At 55.1% G+C, this 18,892-nt stretch overlaps 3 protein-coding genes and 1 long non-coding RNA gene across 8 annotated transcripts in view; 1 reads left to right on the forward strand and 3 right to left on the reverse strand.

Annotated features, from left to right (window-relative positions):
* The window catches only part of ZFAND3 (zinc finger AN1-type containing 3), a 318,359-nt gene extending 306,488 nt beyond the window's left edge, over window positions 1-11,871 (forward strand). For both annotated transcript variants that reach the window (XM_081523213.1, XM_081523214.1), the window contains one exon: window positions 9,622-11,871. In XM_081523213.1, coding sequence (XP_081379339.1) covers window positions 9,622-9,776 — 155 coding nt within the window. In that variant the 3' untranslated portion in view covers window positions 9,777-11,871. The remainder of the gene's footprint in view (window positions 1-9,621) is intronic.
* LOC145518550 (uncharacterized) lies at window positions 1,723-9,915 on the reverse strand. The gene is made up of 2 exons (XR_014062965.1): window positions 7,540-9,915; window positions 1,723-7,187 (listed from the first exon to the last, which is right to left on the reverse strand). It is a non-coding gene; the product is annotated as an uncharacterized LOC145518550 (long non-coding RNA).
* Window positions 11,800-16,915, reverse strand: LOC145518545 (uncharacterized). The gene is made up of 3 exons (XM_081523216.1): window positions 13,885-16,915; window positions 12,297-13,519; window positions 11,800-12,138 (listed from the first exon to the last, which is right to left on the reverse strand). The coding sequence occupies exons 2-3, from the start codon at window positions 12,491-12,493 to the stop codon at window positions 11,901-11,903; spliced, it is 435 nt and encodes a 144-aa protein (XP_081379342.1). The 5' UTR covers window positions 12,494-13,519; window positions 13,885-16,915; the 3' UTR covers window positions 11,800-11,900.
* The window catches only part of BTBD9 (BTB domain containing 9), a 396,006-nt gene continuing 391,657 nt past the window's right edge, over window positions 14,544-18,892 (reverse strand). For 3 of the 4 annotated variants that reach the window (XM_081523212.1, XM_081523209.1, XM_081523210.1), the window contains one exon: window positions 14,544-18,127. In XM_081523212.1, coding sequence (XP_081379338.1) covers window positions 17,933-18,127 — 195 coding nt within the window. In that variant the 3' untranslated portion in view covers window positions 14,544-17,932. The remainder of the gene's footprint in view (window positions 18,128-18,892) is intronic. The other variant, XM_081523211.1, reaches the window with a different exon arrangement.

Below are 18,892 nucleotides of genomic sequence, written 5' to 3' on the forward strand. Positions count from 1 at the left end.
AGGAAGACAAGTTAAATGAAAAAAAATCCTACACAGATGACCCTATAATTATAACTATGACTGGTGGTTGAAGGAAAAGTCCAGGAGATGAAAGCATATAATAGGTCCCTAGCCTAATCTGAGGCTCCAGGAAGATCTTCCCAGGAAGAGCTGTTGAAGCCGACACCTTCAGAAGCAAGAAAGCAGTGAGGTCCCTTTGTCTTGAACACGGTGTACAAGGGGTGAGTGGCGCGAAGAGCAGGAGAGGCCGCCAGAACAGGAGCGCTGAGATTGTAGTTACCGAGTCTCAGTGAGAGCGCGGTGTCACAGGCTGGGGTGTGTGGGTTCACTCTGGCTGCTGGAGGAGGCTGGGGAGCGGCCTGGGTGTGAGGTACTGGTGGTCATAACTGGGTGGTGGCTGTGTGGATGGGAAGAAGAGACTGGATTTAGTTTTTGGAAGCAGGATCCACAGCACTTGCTAACTGAACGTGAACATTGGGGAGGATGCCGTGATGGCTCCAGGGTTGTGTCACAGCCAGTGGCTGTGTGGTGGCCCCGTTCTTCTAGGTTAGGGGACACTGAAGGAGAAGGTGTGTGTTCCACTTTGGACATCTTACACTTGAGGTAGCCAAAATATCAAGGAGAAAATTGGATACGGAGGCATGGAGCTCTGAAGAGTGATCTGGGCAGAGAGAGTTCAGAGGGGGCAGCATGTGCAGTTAGAATTTAAACCTTGGGAGAGAACATGGGGTCCAGCGCTGAATACTTCTGATATTTAAAGGACAGTAGATGAGGTGCTACCAGAGAAGGAGAAGGACAACACAGAAAACTGGGCATCACAGAGCCCATGGGGAGTCAGCTGACTAGGGCCCTTGGGATTGAGAAATGTTCAGGTTCCTTCATGGGGTTCTTTAATACCCAGACTGGAACTATTTGGTGAAGGACTGGGTATGAGGTCAGCTCCTCCCCCACATCTAGACGGGAAGTCTCCCAAATCCTGGAGTGAATTGTCCATTCGGTGGGAGTTTCTACCTGTATATAGTTTATAGTCTGACTTCAAATTTGAACTCATATCTTCAGCTAAAACATTTCTCTGCCCCAGAGTAAGCCTCTTTCCCTTCAGGAGGGGTGTATTTAACCAACGTTAGCTCGCTTCTCTGGCCTTCTTCTCTCCACCCGACCCCGCCCTCCTGCCTCACACTCACATGCGCACAGCAGATGTTGTGGGGCCTGTGACCTTAAAGCCCACATTTGTGAAAATAGAGAAAAGCGTTCTTGTACTCTCAAGGTTCTCAGAATGACCTTTTTGAGTTGTGTGGTGAAAACAAAAAGCGTGAGACTTTTCTTCTTCAGAGAAGAACATAAGATGCGTGCAGGTGACGCTGGCACAGCAGTGGTGAAACATCATGTTTGCAGTGTCTCCAGCCCGTTCCTTTCTCCGCTCATCCTTTCACACCAGCTCCCAGCCTGACATTCTTGGGAAGTAGACACAGGCTTTTCAGCATGCGATCAGTACGTGACCAAACTTGGCAAACGCACACGCTCTGCCTCTGCTTCGGAGAGAGGCTTGCGGACTTCTCAGCCGTTCCTGGGAGAAGCCCTCACAGGAGCAAAGAAGTTGTTCCCTGCTGTCCTTGGAAAGTTTCTGCATCCCTTTCATGGGGTCCCTAACCACTGACTACTTTCCAGGCTGCCCTGTGTAGTCGTCATATATTTAAATCAGGTTTTTCTAAAATTTGCATATCTTCAACAGAAATCTTTATTGAGCTTGTCAGCTTATGGCAGTGCATTTATAGTATGCAGAGGGGTTTGTGCAGAGGGACAGGGGAGACGTGTGCATCACACACTCACAGGAAGACTTCCTTGCTGTCTCTCCTTTGTCAGAAGAGGAGACCGGAGCAGAGTGTAGACTGAGGTAGGGGCGGCGCAGGAAGCAAGCCTTGTGGGTGGGGGTGGAGCAGGGAGGGGGCCCAGCCTTGAAGCCCGATGGGTGAGTGGTTCTGTGAAGCCCGGTGAGTGAGTGGGTCTTTCTCGAGTCAGGCTTCAGCTGCTCCAGCCCTTAATGCCTGTAACAACCCCATTTATTGGAGCCACGCCTGCGGTCTGAAAGGCTGGATGGCTCAGCAGCAGCCACATGGCTGTTGGGGCCGTGCAGCTGGAACGGAATCTAGCACGTGGGCTCCGGTGCACAGGCTCCTCACTGAATTCTTCAGAAAGAGAACTTGAGGTTCTTCTAAGGGACCTGCCATAGCAGGGGGTCACTAGCCAGAGGGTCTGTCGTATTTGTCTCCCCCATGACCCCAGCCTGTGGAATGGAGGGCCGGCAGAGAAAATGGGGCAGGTGTTCCTTTCTTGGTCCAGCACTGTTCTGGAGGGGCACGCGGCATCTGCAGTCTCATCTCCCCTGAGGGCCTCGCCACTCGGATGCCCTGTGACTTGGGTGGAGTGGCTCTTGCCAGCGTAGCCTTCAGGGAGGCCTGGCAACTGGGTTGCCCACTTTGCCCTCGCCCACTCTTGGGTAGGATAGGCTCGACCGTTCTGTTGCCTCTGCTGCAGGTTTGGAGTTGGTTTTCTAGGAGCCCTCTGTTTGAGAAGGTAAACTCTAAGGACAGGAGACTGTTGAAAGATGGCCAACCAGTCAGGAGCCTGCGAGAGAAGGATGAGGTCTCCTCTAGAAAGCAGTTCCTCATGACTGCCCCGAAGCCCCCCCCAGGGTGGGGGCTGGCGGGGGCTGGGGGAGGTGGCCAGGAGTGCAGGCATCTTCTAGGGCTTTTGGATCTTGAAAACTGCTCCAGGTTCTAAGAGGCTAATGCTCCGTGTTTTCAGCTACTGAAATAAAATGATATTTGAAAGAGCAAGTCATTCTTCCTGTGGCAGAAACTGCCTTGAGCCATTTTCTTAGTTTTTAAATATATGTTCATCTCTAGATAACACAGCCCAGTGTCACGTGAGCCTGCAGCCAGCCCCCTTCTCCTTGTGCTCTGGGGGGTTAAAGAGCTCACAGAGGGAAGTTGGAGTGGGGGGGTGTGGTTCTCACAGGTCCGAGCTAATGGCGTGGGTTCCTTCCTGGGGCAGGTACCCAGCCCCAGGTCTGGCCCACCTTCTCTCCCACACACACACTGTTGAAAAATAGGCAGAAATGGTAGGTGGAAGGCCTGTTCCCTGGATGTCGGGTGATAGAAGGAGCTGTTCCTAGAAGTGGACGGGCATTCCCCGTGGAGGAAAGAGGTCAGCGTTTTTGCAGAAAAGAGGCTGTTTAAAGAGACAACGATAAAGGAGACCAGGGTGGTGGGTTGTTTGTGGCTGTGAACACCGTGTCGGGAGCTCCATCAGGCTGGGCTGTGACACAGGCGTCTCCTGGCCATTGGCTGCTCTCAGGGCCTTCGCACCGGCTCTCTGCACGGGCTCATGCATCTTGGTGTTCTGTCACACTGCTTTTTGTTGTAGCATTTAGCTTGTATCTAACTTGATATTTTAATTGATTTTGGGAAAAACAAACAATTGTGTCTGTTTTAGAGCTGTCTTGGTATTGTTTACTGGTTTTTATTAAATTGGTGATGTGAGTACATTGCTTGTGTGCTAAGTCGCTTCAATCGTGTCCGACTCTTTGCGACCCTGCGGACTTGTAGCGCGCCAGGCTCCTCTGTCCGTGGGATTCCTCAGGCAGGAATACTAGAGTGGGTTGCCATGCCCTCCTCCAGGGGATCTTCCCCACCCAGGGGTCGAACCCACATTTCTTATATCTCCTGCATTGGCAAGTAGGTTCTTTACTGCTAGCGCCACCTGGGAAGCCCGGTGAGTCCATTGGGCCCTTGTGAATTGCACGTTCTGCTTCCCCTTGGAAAACAGACAGACGGATGCCCACTTGGTGATTCACAGTGGCTTTGGTTGCAGCCACCTGGGTGGCTGACTGTGCATCCACCCGTTCTCTCCCCAGCCCCACCAAGCTCTGTGGCAGCCACTCAGGGAGCAGGGGTCCAGCTCTGTTTCTTGGAGTGTGATTGCTTTTCCCTCCACTGTGCGAAATCGTTGGTGGAGGAGAATGTGAAACAGGCGCATTCCATTCCTGAAACACCTTCCGCTGCTTTGCCTGTACCATGGGCCTGATAAAATAAAATGCATTAAGCTCCTGTAATGCGTTTTTGTGCTACAAATTCTGCCTTGGGCACTGGGTCAGTGGAGGAGGTGTAATCCAGGGATCACTGCTGGTGGGAGCCTAAGTGGCTAATGTTTTCTAACAAGCGTTCCTATAGCCACCTGCTGTTCCCAACGTGCACTTACAAATGAGCTACGAGGTCAGTTAGCCGTCCTGCGCTTTAAGAAACTTTTATGTTGTTGGAAAAATGTGATTCTTTTATATCGAGCTTGCCCAGTCATTTCAGACACGAGTCAGGCACAACTGTTGTTTACATTTGAAATAGACAACTCAGAGAGCAAATGGTCCTTACCGATGAGTTGAGATTTGGAGGGTCCGTTACTGAGGTATCTCAGAGAGCTTTGGGAGGTCTTGGGCGGGCTCCGTTTGCTGTCTGAATAACAGGTGTCTGATTTTCCTCCTGCCGGGACACACCTGCCTGGGGCTCGTCACTGGCGGGAGATGTGCAGGGACAGGCGTGTCAGTGCAGACAGCACGCTCACACAGCGCCACCCGAGGCTGCGGCCCGGAGACGGCTTCCCAGTGCCGCAGTCCCCAAGGCTTGTCAGTGTTTTTAGGATCTGCTTGAACCTCTGACATTCTGAAATCCAAATGAGCAAGAAAGTGTAAAACATTTCTTGTGAGTGGGGTGAAAACACTGAAGCAGCTGGAGCTGAGGCCGACCCTGGTCTGAGGCCTCAGTAACATGGCTGTCTCCAGAGAGCCCCCAAGTAGGGGAAGTCTGTCAGAAAACAAATGTTTAATTAAAGTCCGTAAGTATCCAGATCTGCGCAATTTCGCCAGCTTTATTATCTTTTTTAATATTTATTTGGCTGCGCCGGGTCTTCAGTTGTGGCATGTGGGATCTTTGCTCTTCATTGTGGCACGCTCTCTTAGCTGTTGCGTGTGGCGTCTAGTTCCCTAACCGGGGCTCAAACCTGGGCCCCCTGCACTGGGCACACAGAGTCTTAACCCCTGGACTGTTGGGCAAGCCCCGTGCCAGCTTTAAGTGGGGCTTTTTACTCCAAGATAAAGCCAATAAGCAACATTTCTGTCTGGCAGGGATTGAATAAAAATGTCAGGGGCTCAGACTTTGTGAATTTTGGCATCGCTTTGTCTCCTTTAGGAAATCCCATGGAAGAAAAAGACAGTTCCAAACCCAAAGACAGTTCCAACCCCTTGCTCAGTTCCTGAGGTTCAGAGGGAAGAGAGGCCTGGGGGTCCTGGCCTCAGCCAAGGGTGGGGGCTTTGCTGCCTGCAGGTGGGAGGCTGGCCCCGCCCTTGGCCCTCCGGCTCCTCCACCCACCGTCCCCTCCTCAACACCAGGATGGGGGGGCGGGGAGGACTGGCCGGCCGGGAGGGGGAGAGGCGGGGAGGACTGGCCAACAGGTCTGTAATCTGGCTCAGGCCCTCAGGGCCCTGCTGCCAGCAGGGCTCAGAGGTAGAGACCTGTCTTCTCTGCCCTGGGTATTCTCTTGGGCAGTTAATTGTCACTGATTTTTGTAAACGAGTGAAACAGGAAGTATTGTTACAACTTTCATAGCACTTCTAGTCAGTCAGGTGTTGGTTTTATATCATCTTTGCTTAATGATGGCATCTGTCACGACTGTTCTCAGTCCTGGTGGGTGGTCTCACAACACCCACACCCATCTCTCTGGGAGCAGAGGTGAGGTTTAGCTGTAGATGAGGGGGTCTGAGTGGAATGGATGACTTTAGGATGTTGGCTTTAAGAGCTGAAGTTTGGTTCCCACTGGATGAGCATTTTTAGAAACCTGCATGTCAGACCTGTGTGAGTCTTGGAAGAATGCGCCTCAGGTCCCCTTTCTGCTGGGAATGTCTCCCGGCCACCAGCTGTTGGCACCTTCAAGTTTACGCAGCACCCGATGCACCTGTTACCGCTCGTGAGCGGCCTCTCTGTCCTTCACCCAGGACAGTGTCTGGCTGGGCCATGGGTCGTACTTTCTGCTCTGCCCCGTCTCTTGCTGTCCACGGCCACAGCCTGCTAGGAGGAGCCCATGCCGTTCAGCCGCTGGGGTGACCTGGGCAGGCCCATTCTTCGTCTGCCCTGTGGCTCCGTGCTGGGTTGAAGGTGTGTTCGACCTGAGGGTGTAGCTGCTGCACCCCTTGCAGCGCAGCTTGGGGTGGGGGGTGGGGGTGGGGGCGGGGCTGACTGATCCCACCTGTGCGGGTCCGGCCTGCCCCCTCGCCCAGGGTGGCCTGGCCGAGCCAGGCAGCGGAAGGAGAGGGGCCTGAAGTGGGGCCATGGGACACGGTGCTTAGACAGCTGCTTTTGCACCCTCCCATTTTCATCTCCAATGCCAGCAAACAAACGCTCACACAAGTTCTTCAGTATTTTGTGCAGATTTACTAAGAGCAGCTCCGCAGCCCTAACCGAGCTCTTCAGCTTCCTCCTAGGCCAGTATTTCCTGGGGAAGCAGTGATCAGGGCTCCCGGGAGCCAGGCGGCGCCGTGTGTATGATACACCGGGGGGAGGGGTTGAGGTGAAAGCATGTTTAGCACTATGAACCAGTTGTTTTTCAAAAACTTCTACCGTGGCTGTTTTCCTGTCTGTTGGAGGGTTGGCATTCTTCTAATCATATTCTTCACTGCTTATGCCTCCCAAGGACTAGATATATAGCTATCACAAGCAAAAGAATATCGAAGTTGTTTTTAAAACTACTTGATGCTGAACTGTGGGGACGTAAGGAGCCTGTAGAGAAAAATATATATGTATGTGAGTGAGAGTGATATGTTGTGTAATATCAAAGCCCCTTTCGCCTCTGATCAGTTGTGTCCTTCAGCTTTCTTTCCCCTGCACATTCCTCGGCCGACCCTCTCGGGAAAGGGCCCACTTGGTTTCTGATGAACGAGTGAGGAAGCTTGTGGCTGGCCAACCCAGGACGGAGGCTGTAAACACCTTGTGCTCTGAAACTGTTCCTCACTGAAACAAGGATAATCTTGTTCCCCAGCAGCCTGATTTTGCATCTCTCCATGTGCTCAGCTTGGTCTCTGGAATTCCATCAGAGAGTAATTGAACGTTCATGACACTTGAGTGGAAACAGGTCTGTGGGTGCTGAGAAAAGAGGATAAAGATTCAGCCCACCCACCAGTCACCCCTGCCCCCTTTCCTGTATCCAACAGTCCACCCCACCCACTGACACCAAAACACATGAGTCAGTTGGCTGTTGTTGGTAGATAATAACCTGCTCAGCATTTGGGACAAGTTCTAGCGTGTATCTTCCACTTGGTGAGCGATGCTGACAGGAGAGGGAATTGAGCTTAATTTATATCATCTAATAACCTCAGTGCAGCACCTTGGGAAGTTAGCCTTCCAAAATTTCCCCCAGACTTTTCCCCAGTGAATTACAGTGCCATCTATTCTAATTTTTTTCTTTTATTTTAACCAGCTCCACTCCCACAATTACCTGTTTAGTAGTTTTCACATTTCAGAAATCAAAGCCAAGTGTCAAGGTGTGTCTGACAGGTGCATAGAACCTGCATAGAGAAATGAGGTGTCCCTGGCTGGGGAGAATCCCTGGGTGGGGGGAGAATATCCAGGATTATTGTGGTCGTCGTGCCTGGTTTCCTTCTCCAGACAGAACGCTGGGCCCTCCAGTCCACCCATCGAGTTGGCAGTCGCCTGGAGTGGGCAGAGGGCGGGCAGCAGCAGAGCTGTGAGGGGTGTGGTGAGACCTGAGCCTCTCCCCTGCTTCCCCGTCTGCCTTTGACTAATGAGGTGTTAGACTGAGCCAGGGCTGAGTTAATTTCAGGGCTAATCCATTTCCTGCTACTTTTATTCAGCCAGCACCATCCATCAGGAGAGGAGAGCCCTGGGGATCCTCTTCCGCATCACCCCAATATCCTGAAGGCAGGGAAGGGCAGCAGGGGGCCTCCCGCCCTTATTAGAGATGCCGAAGGTGTAGAAACATGTGAGACCTTGGTGACAGAAACGTCTCCACTCACTTCTGGCTGCTGTGCCGCCGGCCGGTGCCCCCACCCCCGCCCCGCCCTGGCGGCTGCTTCTCCCTGCCCGGGTGGGCTTTGCTCCAAAAAGATGATTGTGTTCGTCAGACAAAGGATGCATATTGAGGCCATCCACGCTTCTGCTGTGAAATCCTTTAGGAGAAAGACAACTGGTATCCAATATCTTCAAGTAATGAACTTATCAGTAAATATAACACACGGGCTCATTAATCTTAACTTTGCTTTTGGGCCAAGTGGGAGCTCAGCTTCTCTGAAGAGGCAGTTTCATCTGTTCCTTCCCTCAGACCTCGTCCCGATTTAGACTCAAACACACTGCCTTGCTCTGCCTGGGAAGCAGTTAATAGTGTTTTTTCGCACAACGGATTGCCCAGGCTCGGCCTGTCTGCTCAGGCCGTGGGCACATGTCTGCACTGGGTGTGATGAGGGCATCAGAGCAGAGCCATGAGTGTCCTGAGGATCTTCTCTCGGTAAAGATGATCTTAAAAGTTAAGGTGTTGTCCTTCGTAGCCAGTCTTTGCTTCAGCTCCCGCTGTCCTGAGATCACTGCCTCCGCCCCCTTTTCTCTGAAGAGAATGGAGGATGGGGAGGGCGGCGGACCACGGGGTGCTGCCCTTCACTCTGCCTGCGGGGGTCTGGGCTTGAGAGAGATCTCTGAGATGAGATGCCGTTTGCCTGGGGAACGGGTGAGGCACGCACCGGTGAGGGCCGGGGAGGGCACTACCGGCCCCAAGTGTACAGGCCCAGGAGGAGGTTTAGGAAAGGATTCCGAGTCTCTGCAGGTCGGGCCTCTGGGACCTGGAGGTGTGACCAGATGATGGGATGAGGTGATGGGGGAGCCAGCCCAGATCTCCAGCACCTTCCCTGAAGGAAAGGGCCAGACAGACTCAGGAAACTCAGATGACTGTCCACCCCCCCACAGCTCCCGCTCCTGTGTCCTCTGAGCCCCTCTGCGGACGCCCTGAGGGCCTCTCCTTAGCTCTTCCTTCTACGTCTTCTCGGTTGCAGAGAGCCTGGCCCGCAGCCCGCCCACTCCCAGGAGAAGAGGCAGGCCTGGGGTGGGGCGCCTCACCTCCTGCCCCCCAGGTGGGGTTGGAAGTACCAGGCTCCACTGAGACACCAATTGGACTGAACATTTCTGTTCTTTCCTCTTTAAATATAATACACTTGAAATGACCCGTTTTTCTTGGAGAGCCCCATTCGTGTGTGAGTTTGGTTTCCCTCAGCCTTTTAGAAGCAGTGGGTGCCCTGAGGTGGGTATTGAGGCCTGCTCAGGTCGGGAGGCGCCGAGCCACCAGCTCTGTGCTCGCTGACACCCGCGTGGTGCTGGGAGGACGGGCTGCCGGCCACGCGTGTCCGCGGGAGGCACTTGGGGTTCCACCCTCAGGGTGCAGCAGGAACCCGTGCTGTGACCACTGTCCACTCCTTGGACCGTCCTCCCGCTCTTTGGACCTGAGCGGGAGCTGGGCTCCGGGCCCGCAGGGGCCGCCCTAACCTTGTCTTCTCTGCTTCTCCCGCTGCTGCAGGTTACGTGTTCTGTATGTTGCATCGCCTCCCTGAGCAGCATGACTGTACGTTTGACCACATGGGCCGTGGCCGAGAGGAAGCCATCATGAAAATGGTGAAACTGGACCGGAAAGTGGGGCGCTCTTGCCAGCGCATCGGGGAGGGGTGCTCCTGAAGGCCAGCTCGGCCGCCACGTGACGCTGTTCTTAGTTCACTAATGTTAGCCTTATTTAGGACAAAGTCAGCCAGACACCTTGTACTGGGCACGCGTCAGACTACAGCCAGTCCGTTTCCTTTCCTTAGCCAGCCATCCTGGTACTGTAGTTTAGGGGTTGATGGTGGTTGAAATTGATTTCTGGCTGGTTACTAAGGTGCCTGCTAGCCATTGTATAAAATTAAAACATGAAGAATATTTTTTTTGAGCATGGCTAGTGGATTTAAAACCACACATACCTGTCACTGCTGGAGTCAAACTTAAAAAAGCCTTAAGTGGAAAGCGTTCCAGACGGAGACTCTGAGTCACTAGAGGAGAAGCTGGTGGTCAAGTCCCCACGACGCACGTGGCTTTGCCGGAAGCTCTGGTTTAGTGTCCGGCCTTCACCTCTCACTGTCCTTAGTCCCGGTAGCCAGGACGCCTGATGGCCATACGTGCCCAGGCCGCAGGCAGCTGCTGGGTCGGCCCCGGGGCTGGGCTGGGTGGTGGCCTCGCTCTCCCATTGAGCGGGAAATGGGGGTGGGGGCAGGTTCTTCAGAAATTTTTTTACCTGAATTGATATGAAAAAACTCGCTCATCACACGAGACGAGAAACAATAACCTCACTTTGAAAATTAGCTCCACTCAAGACTAGCCCACGAACAAGAACACCTTTCCTGCACAGGCCCCCGGTCCCAAGCAGCGACCGGGTGCCCTGACCCCACGGCTCTGGCCTGCCGTCTGCCGAGTGCAGGGACCTGGCCCTGATCAAACACGGCTAATGGCAGCACAGCAGCTGTGGCCGGCAGACTGGCCTCTGCAGCTGGGTGTTTTTTAAAGGTGATGTTTCATAGCCACCGGGAATCGACAGACGTGCTGGGAGCCGCCTGCAGCTCTGTCCTGTGCAGCAGGAGTGGGCTCAGCCCTCGAGGGCCAGGAAGACGCGGCCACAGCCTTGCCCCTCAGGTCCGTGCGGCCCCACGGTCCATGGGCCGTCAGCCCACTCTGCCACGCAGAGGCTCGTTTGAGGGGGCAGTGCCCATCGCCGGGACAGAGGTGGGTCTATTTAGAGCGTGGTTCACGGCTGCGGCCTGGCCTGAGACACTCACTGGGCGGGCGGGGAGGGCGTGTGGCTCAGCATGCGCCTCTCCAGAGGGCAGAGGGGCTGAGTGGAGGCGGAAGCTCAGGCCAGGCGGGGACGGGCCGGTTTGGCCCCTGTTAGGAAATCCTCACCAGTCAGGTGGGGGTGGCTAGGAGGGAAGAGGGGCCCTTGAGAGCCTGAGCAGGGGTCTGGACGGCCCCGAGCCCCGTCCGATCCAGGCCGTTTGGAGCTGTCCACACACAGGCTACTGGGAGAGTTGGACCCAGCAACTTAACCCTTTCCTACCACAACAAATGGTCACTCAGCTCTGTCCACAGATTAACAGTAAATATCTGCAACTACAGATGTTTTCGGTCCAAAAAACTGAAATAAGAAATCATGCTCTCCCCCCCACCCCCGCCCCCAGCACACCCGCTCCCTCCCAACCAGAGTGGAATCCGCTGCAAAATCTCCAGCCTTAATTCTTGCTTCAGGACCCAGACCCGGGTCTTGCTCTCGGGCAGCCCAGGGCTGAGAGGCCAGGCCTGCCCGCGTTTACCACTGTTGTCAAGCCACGGCCCTCTGGCCAGTACCTGGCCGTCCTCAGTGATGTGGCCCGCCTTGGTGCCCCGCCAAGCTCCGATCACGAAGCGGCCTCCAGGCACCCTCCCGGCCCCACTGGCCGCTGTGGGGAGCCGGCCGCGCACAGGGCTCGCAGCCCCTGGTCGCTTCCTGATGGCAGAGCTGGGGGGTGGGGAGGGCTTGTTCCCCTGCAGTATCTGTTCTGTGAAGTTTGTTAAATGTAAGGAAAGCTTAAATTCTTGTATCTTTAAAAGAGAAAAATCTTATTTAACCCTTTTGTGTTCTAGATTTACTTACACACATAGCCTAGAGCCCAGTTTTAGTTTTAACATTGTGAAAATATTAAAAGAATCTTGTAACTTTATTCTTTTTTTCTCCTGCTGAAAAAAAAAAAATTAAACCAATCGTATGACAGTCTGGATTTCTCTGTTTCGCCAGTTTTCCTAAGAGCCATCTGATGACCAGGAAAATAGTAAAAGGTCCCCCTGGCCAGAGGGTGAATGAGATGGAGGCCCTGTGAGGGGCTCACTCGTCCGTCGGAGCCGTCCGTCGGAGCCGTCCGTCAGAGCCCAGGCTCTGCGGCTGCTGCGCCGGATTCTCTTGGGTGGTTCTGCCTCGGGACCCTGGGGTGGAGGTGCGTCTGCTGGGCCGGCCTTTGCTGGCACCAAGGGGGGGGCATACCTGGGGGGAGACAGGAGGAAGTGAGTGCCAGCTCCGAGGGCCCCCAGGGGTGTGGGGGTGGGTGTGCCTGGGCCCGGCACACCTGACACCCAGACCTCCCCCAAGGACAGCCCTGGAGACGACCAGCATCTGACTGTAAGTGCTGGATTGATGATCACCTCACAGGCCTTAAGCAGGACTGGGCCAGCTCAGGGTGGAGGTTGTGACCCGCGTCTGCAGTGCCCAGGAGCCTGGAGGAGTTCTGGGAAGGCGCTGGCGAGCTGCGGTGGCCACCTGGGCCCACGGGCTCGCTCGGCTCCCAGGGGACAGGCATGCCCGGATGCTGTCGCCTCCCGCCCAGAAGCGAGGACGGCATGGAGCCCTGGGGGAGGGCCCACAGCCCGCAGGAATCTGCATCGTTCCTGAAGCGAGCCCACGTCGTGTCTCACAGCTGTGAACTCAGGACTTGTGAATGCACACTTGTATGTGTGCTCACCTAGGCTGTTGTGCACAACGAAGCTTGCATTCTGCCCACAAATGAACCGTCTGGGCTTCTGGACCCAGTCCTCATTTACAGATGCCTCAGAAAAGCGGTTCCCCACCCAGAGGCCCCCGAGGCCCTCAGCAACCTTCACAGACCCAGAAACCCAAGACAAACAGGGGCTGAGTTCTCTGCTGAAGCCCCTGCCCACACCCCAGCGCAGAGGCTGAGTCTGTGCCTCCCCTCCCCCTCCTCCAGCTTCTCTGCAGAGGCTGGGGCGTTGTAGCCTCAGGACCTTAGTGCTGGGAGAGCCCCACGGCAGATTCCTGGCGCTTCCTCCCAGATCCCTCGGAGCTGGCGCTGCCCTCCGCAGAAGGCAGCTGGGAAAGCCGGGCACTGAGATCTGGGGAGCTCTGTCCGAGGCCCAAGCTGGTCAGCACTCGGAGCTCCCCGCCCACAGCGTCTCCTCTTTACTGTCAGGACCCGGGCAGGTCTCGGGAAACTCTGGTAGCCGCTAGGGGTAAACCAGGAAGCCGGGGCTAGAAGCGACCATCGGGGAGGACAGCTGAACACAGGCTGGAAAGCAGAGGCCACCTCCTGCCATGCGCGGCATGGCGACCTTGGACTGGCTGGTCCTGTCCTGTCCACCCCACTGCTGCTCGGCTGCCTCTGTCCCGTAAACTCAGGGCTCACCTGGCAGGAGGGGGCTCACCTGGTGATAGGCTGTAAGCGTGTCAGCAGTGTTCCTGGGCGTCCCTGGGAACCCAAGCCCCAAGGTTCCACTCCCACCTGACGGGCCCTGGCTCCTCCTGGAGCTGGTGCTCAGGTGGCAGCTTCAGCTGTCCCAGCTGCAAGGATGCCAAGCGGAGACGGTAGCTGGGGCGAGTGGCAGCAGCCTCATCCTCTCCCCTGGTCTCAGGGCTGTAAAGACGCAGGATGCAAATGGTAAATGCTCAAGACCCCAGTCTCAATGAGGGGATGAGGGGAGTCTTTAGGCCATGAGCCCTCTGGGGGGAATATTTGAGTTTTTTTATTTTAAAAAAAGCAGAGTCACTTGGGGTCAGGGAGCCCCTTCCAGAGTCTGCCTTCCAGCTGGGAGAGGACAGGGTGTAAGGACACAGGGCTGGGCCCGTCTGGAAGTAAGTGACCAGCAGCTCAGAGCCAGATGAAAAGGAGGGCACCCCCACCCCTCCGCTAGGTTATTCCATGAGCATTCTTACTTTAGTATTTTTTTAAAATAAGTACTTTAAAAAGAGTGATTTTCAGCAGTGCACACCTGTGCTCACCTCTGCAGTGGGGGCAGCTCCCAGGCCGCGTCGGTTCAGCAGAAGGTCCTGACTGCAGGGGCCCGGGCTGTGTGGTGGGTGTGCAGGCCCTTGGCTCTGCTGAGCTGTGGCCCGTCTCAGAGACCAGCAGGATCAGCACGTCCTCTCCTCTCTCTCCACCCCTACGCAGGGCTGGGCTGTACTGGAAGCTGGCTTACCCTCCAGCAAGTCCCCCTCACCACTCATTCATTTTATGCAAAACGCCAGGGCCTCAGGATCCTGTCCAGTCACCCAAGTGTGACCAGGTCAGCTTCCGGGGGGAGAAACAGGTGTGTCCGGCTGCCCTGTCCATCCTTCCCAGCTCCTCCAGTGACTCCTGAGTGGACACCAGGCCCAGGACGACTTCTACTACAATAATAAAAACCATGGACTGCGTTTTACATCCCTCAGGCTGCTAATGAGCACTGGACTCCCGCTGGAGCCACTGTCAGGACAAACAGCGCGGATTTGATGGCTGCAGCCACAGAAATAAACGGAGCATGGCTTGTACCGCTGCCCATGGCCACGGCCACCACCATCTGCCCGGGCACCGCCCCAGCCGCACCCAGAGGAGTTGGCCAACCACGTGGAACATGGGAGTGAAATAGCACCAGGAAAAAACACAAAAAGCAAACCACTAATGAGGAAAAACTCCTAGAAGGAGACATTTAATTTTGTTTTCCTCCTTTGACACCTTTTCTTCTCTGTCCGAAGGGAGGTTCTTAATTGAAGTGGCAATGGGGAACACTGCCTTGCTTTATTACCAGCTGGTCTCCGCACACAGGATGCTCTGCTTTTTATCATAGCTAAGACCTTCCTTTCCCTGTGGCTCTAGAAAGAATAAGTGATTACAATTTTGTTATCTTCTAAACTATAAAAAAGAGGTGAAGTTGACTGGGTCGGTACTGTCTGCACAGTGGTTTGACAACTGGGGCGACAGCATAACTCCTGAGCAATTTTTGCACAATTCAGAAGCTGCTTTTTTCTTGGCCAAGGACTCCGTCTAAGAAACACATCCCACTCCTGCTGAAAATAATTCTTTTCCCAATTGTTCTAGGGATAAAACACTTTTAATGTATTTGTCAGCAATCAACACACTTCATTTACTAAGATTTAAAAAGTGAGAATTTAAAGAGCAATTGAGAATAGTCCCACATCCATCATGGGCTCATGGTTCTAACTAAAATCAGAAGAACATTGGAAAAAGCGCTGAGAATACGGGAAGACAGGTGTGTGTTTCAGGTTCCGAGTGCTTGGCACCCGGCCTCACCTGAGCTGGCCTTGACTGGGGCACACGTGGGACGTGCCCCGCCCGCCATGCTCAGAGCCAGCCCTCCAAGGAGCTCTAGGAGGTGACTGAACGCTTTCCCCTAATGTCCCAAAGAAGTCTGCCTCTTACTCTGCACAGAGCTTTATCTAAAGTGAAGGGCAAGAGGCTCCGCTCATTGTTTCGTGACCTGGGTAATGGCTGCAAAGGTGGTGTTTTCAACAAAGGGCCAGAGGCCACGAGCACCCCTCTGTCCATCTGCCCCAACCTCAACCCCCCTCCGTGCAGCTGCATCCTCGCGGGGTGCGGGGAGCCATGGGCCCTCCCAGCCGGGCCAAACCCTCAGCCTGGTGCCCACAGCTCCTCAGGGAATCGGCCTCCACCCTCTGCTGGGCGGAGGGGTCTGGTGGGGCTCCCTGGAGCTGGGTCTCAGCCTCTGCACTCCCTCTCAGCTCCACTGGTTTCTCCGAGTCTGGGGGCCATTTGGCTCCTGGGGGGTGGGGGGAGTCCTCTGTAGGACTGGTCAGGGCTCTGGAGATGCCAGCCCCTGGGGACTTGTTCTTGGACTGCCCCCACTCCGCAAACCAGAAGGCTCATCGGGGAAGCCAGAGCCCCTGCCTGGTAGTAGGAGGCAGACTGGAGCTGCCCTGCTGAGCTTCGTCAGCGTCCAGAACAGGCTTCCAGAACAGGCTTCCAGACCACCAGAGCCCCCTGGAGGCAGCTGCCGGGGAGGGGCAGCCTCGCCGTCCCTTCCTTCCCTTTATGTGAGCAAGGGCGAGTGAAGTGCTGCAGGAGCCGGGAGACAGTTCTGTTCTCCAGACAGACCTCAGGGTGGAGAGGGTTCACTGGGGACGAGCGAGAAGGGCCGAGCCGCTGGCCAGGCCGGGCGCGGTCCGTGCCTCCCGGTTAGCAGCTGAGCGGCCAGGTGGCCTTAGTCCCCTGTGCTTGGACGCAGACGGTGCTGCGGGGCCAGAAGGGCTCCAGACCTTCCCCAGGTCAGCAGTGCCGGCCTCCAGGCTGGGACTCCTCTCCGGACAGGTGACTCCATGAGGAAGCCCCTGAACAGGTGCTACCTGCAAAGCATTTGAACCTTGCCCGTGTCTAAGTCCCCTGCTCCTCCTGTTCCCTGGTCTGCAGTGAACGCGCCGCTGGAGGAGGTGCTGAGTGGACAAGAATTCCAGGCTCTAATTGGCGACCAGGGGCTGGACGCTGAGGGAGGTGGTCACCCACCCACGGCGAGCAAGCGAGCGGCCCCATTTGTTACCGGAGCCCTCCTCCCACGCCACGGTGAAAAGCTGCCCCCCAACCCAGGGGTTCCACTCACCCCACACGGGGGGATGCAGAGATCAGAGTCAAGGGCACTGAGGGGGAACCGCAGAAAGACAACCATCTGGTTTATTCAGGCAGCTTGAAGCGACCCTACTCCTCCTGACCGATAAGCCACTCACATCTACATCCGTCACACTGGGAGGAAAGAGCCGACCCACTGGCTCTTTGCACACCCACGACCAATGTGTGCTTAAGACAGAAAGGGCCACCCTGCCTCAGGCAGGGTACGCGGAGGGCCTGACCGCCACAGCTGGCCACCGGGAGAACCTGCGGAGGGGCTCACAGGGCGGTTAGCGCGGGGCGGACACCACTGAGACACACAGAGCAGATCAAGCGACAACTGTCAGAGAAGATGGTTTCAATGAGGATTAAGAGGAAAGCTTCTTAGAATTGATTTTTTTTTTCCCCCAATCCCTGGCTGAGTATTATGGTCTGGGGGAAAAGCAACAACCACTGATCACCAGCGGGCGGGAGAGGCCCCTCCTGCATTCCAGACACCGACCGGCAGGCGGCCGCCTCCACGCACCTCCCCTGACCTGTGGCAAACCGAGGGCAGGGACCCAGCCAGAAGCTGGGCCCGTCTATCTATGCATACTTCTGAACGGTCAATTAGCTGGTGACACAATCGCTGTTTCCTTGTCAGCCTCCCAAGCTTAAAACGCGGGATACGTTTCAGGAATGACAGGTTAATAACCTGGCACTTCAAGTGATTATTAACTCCAGTGTCCGCAGATTGATTTGTTCATTGTTTTTTTTTGTTGAACTTCCTCAAAGGATTTTCCTTGTCAGACCACCAAGCCCTGCTTCCATGCCTCCCTGAGGAGACGAACACGCTATTTTTCCGCTCTACCCCACACTCCACCATTCAAAACTAAGGAAGGAAAATTACAGCATCAAAAGGATTAAAACAAGTGATTTGCGGTTTGAGCTTTTCAAAAAGATCTGGAACACCTATGATTCAGCAAATGGAGAGTAACCGAAAGAAATAAAAAACCATTTAGTTGCCAGGGCAATGTGTTCCATAAAGGTAAACACACTATGAAACCTACTTCCTCAGGGCGCCTCCAGGTGAAGGCCTGATACACCCCCTTCCATGCCCGCGTCCACGTGCCGTTTCTGTATGCTGACCCGGGCCTGTCTATTACTTCCTTCCGTGCCCTTTGTGGGTTAGATTAGAGAGGTAGGGTGTTAATGGAGGACTTGATGAAGATTGAAGACCCACTCTCTCCCTCTGGAGACCAGCCTGATTTGAACAAATTGAGGAGAATAAAGCAGCCCCTTTGTGTCCTTGGGAGGAAGCCCGTTCTGTGTCCCTTTCCGCGGCCAGGTCTGTTCCTCCAGGGGGAGAGTGTGGGGGGCGTCCACAGGGATCCCTGCTCGGACACGGCTCCCGCGCCACCTGGCCACCTGAGTCACTCCGCATGTGCGCCTCCTTTATTGGTGCTGCCGGTTGGGTGAGCGCGAGTTGGAGCCGGGGCTGGAGGGCAGGGAGTTGCCGCTGGGGGCCTGCAGGGCGTGGGGGTCGAGCTGCTGACCGGCCACGCTGGCGTCCCCTGTCCCGGGCTCGTCGCTGTTGTCCTTCTGGCCACTCTGCTGCTCGGGACACTCAAAGTGGACGCAGTGGAACACCTGGTGAGAGAGGAGAGGCAGTGAGTGATGGGCCAGTGTCTGACCCCCAGGCTGCAATGAGTCGAGTTGGGTCACGGTCTCCAGGGGAGTCAGGGTCCTCCGCCCCCCGCTGCAGGCGCAGACAGGAGCAACTAGAAGGCTGGAGTGTGTTTCAGGGGAAAAAGAAGTGGGCTGATGGTCTAAGAGTTACAGGCAGTGTGGTGTGGATTCCTATAAAACGTTGCCACCGCAGTTCTCTGTTTTGGGTTACTTTGGTCTCATGAGATTTTCTTTCTCTTTAAATTAACTAATTTTTACATCTGGCAGTTGGGTTAGAAGCTAGTGGGGTTGATGGTGGTGGTGATGGCTGCATGACTCTGAAAATACTAGAAACCAATGAATTGTATGCTTTAAATAGGTGAGTCGTATGGCATGGGAATTGTACTGCCATAAAGTGCTTTTCTAAGGAAAGCCAGCAGGGCATTACCCCAGGGGAGGACCCAGGCTCATCTCCAAGGGACCAAGGAGCCGGCTGACCTCATGCCGTGGCCTCAGGAAGGAACACGTTCTTGGTATGAATTCATCCTCTGGGCAGCAGTGCTGGGGAGGGAACTTCAACCTGACGGGACTTGGGCCACCCAGGAGCAGACACCCTCATGTGGAGGAGGGGCCTCCAGATGCTAGGTGACTCCTGTGTGACTCACTCAGGGAGCACTGCTGAGCAGACAGCTGGGTAGGGTACAGAGCTTGGTGAGCCTTGGCCCTGACCTTGAGCAAATGCACCAC

This window comes from Giraffa tippelskirchi, chromosome 8 (genome assembly GCF_054371585.1).
Source record: "Giraffa tippelskirchi isolate mGirTip1 chromosome 8, T2T-mGirTip1v1.2.pri, whole genome shotgun sequence".
NCBI lineage: Eukaryota > Metazoa > Chordata > Mammalia > Artiodactyla > Giraffidae > Giraffa > Giraffa tippelskirchi.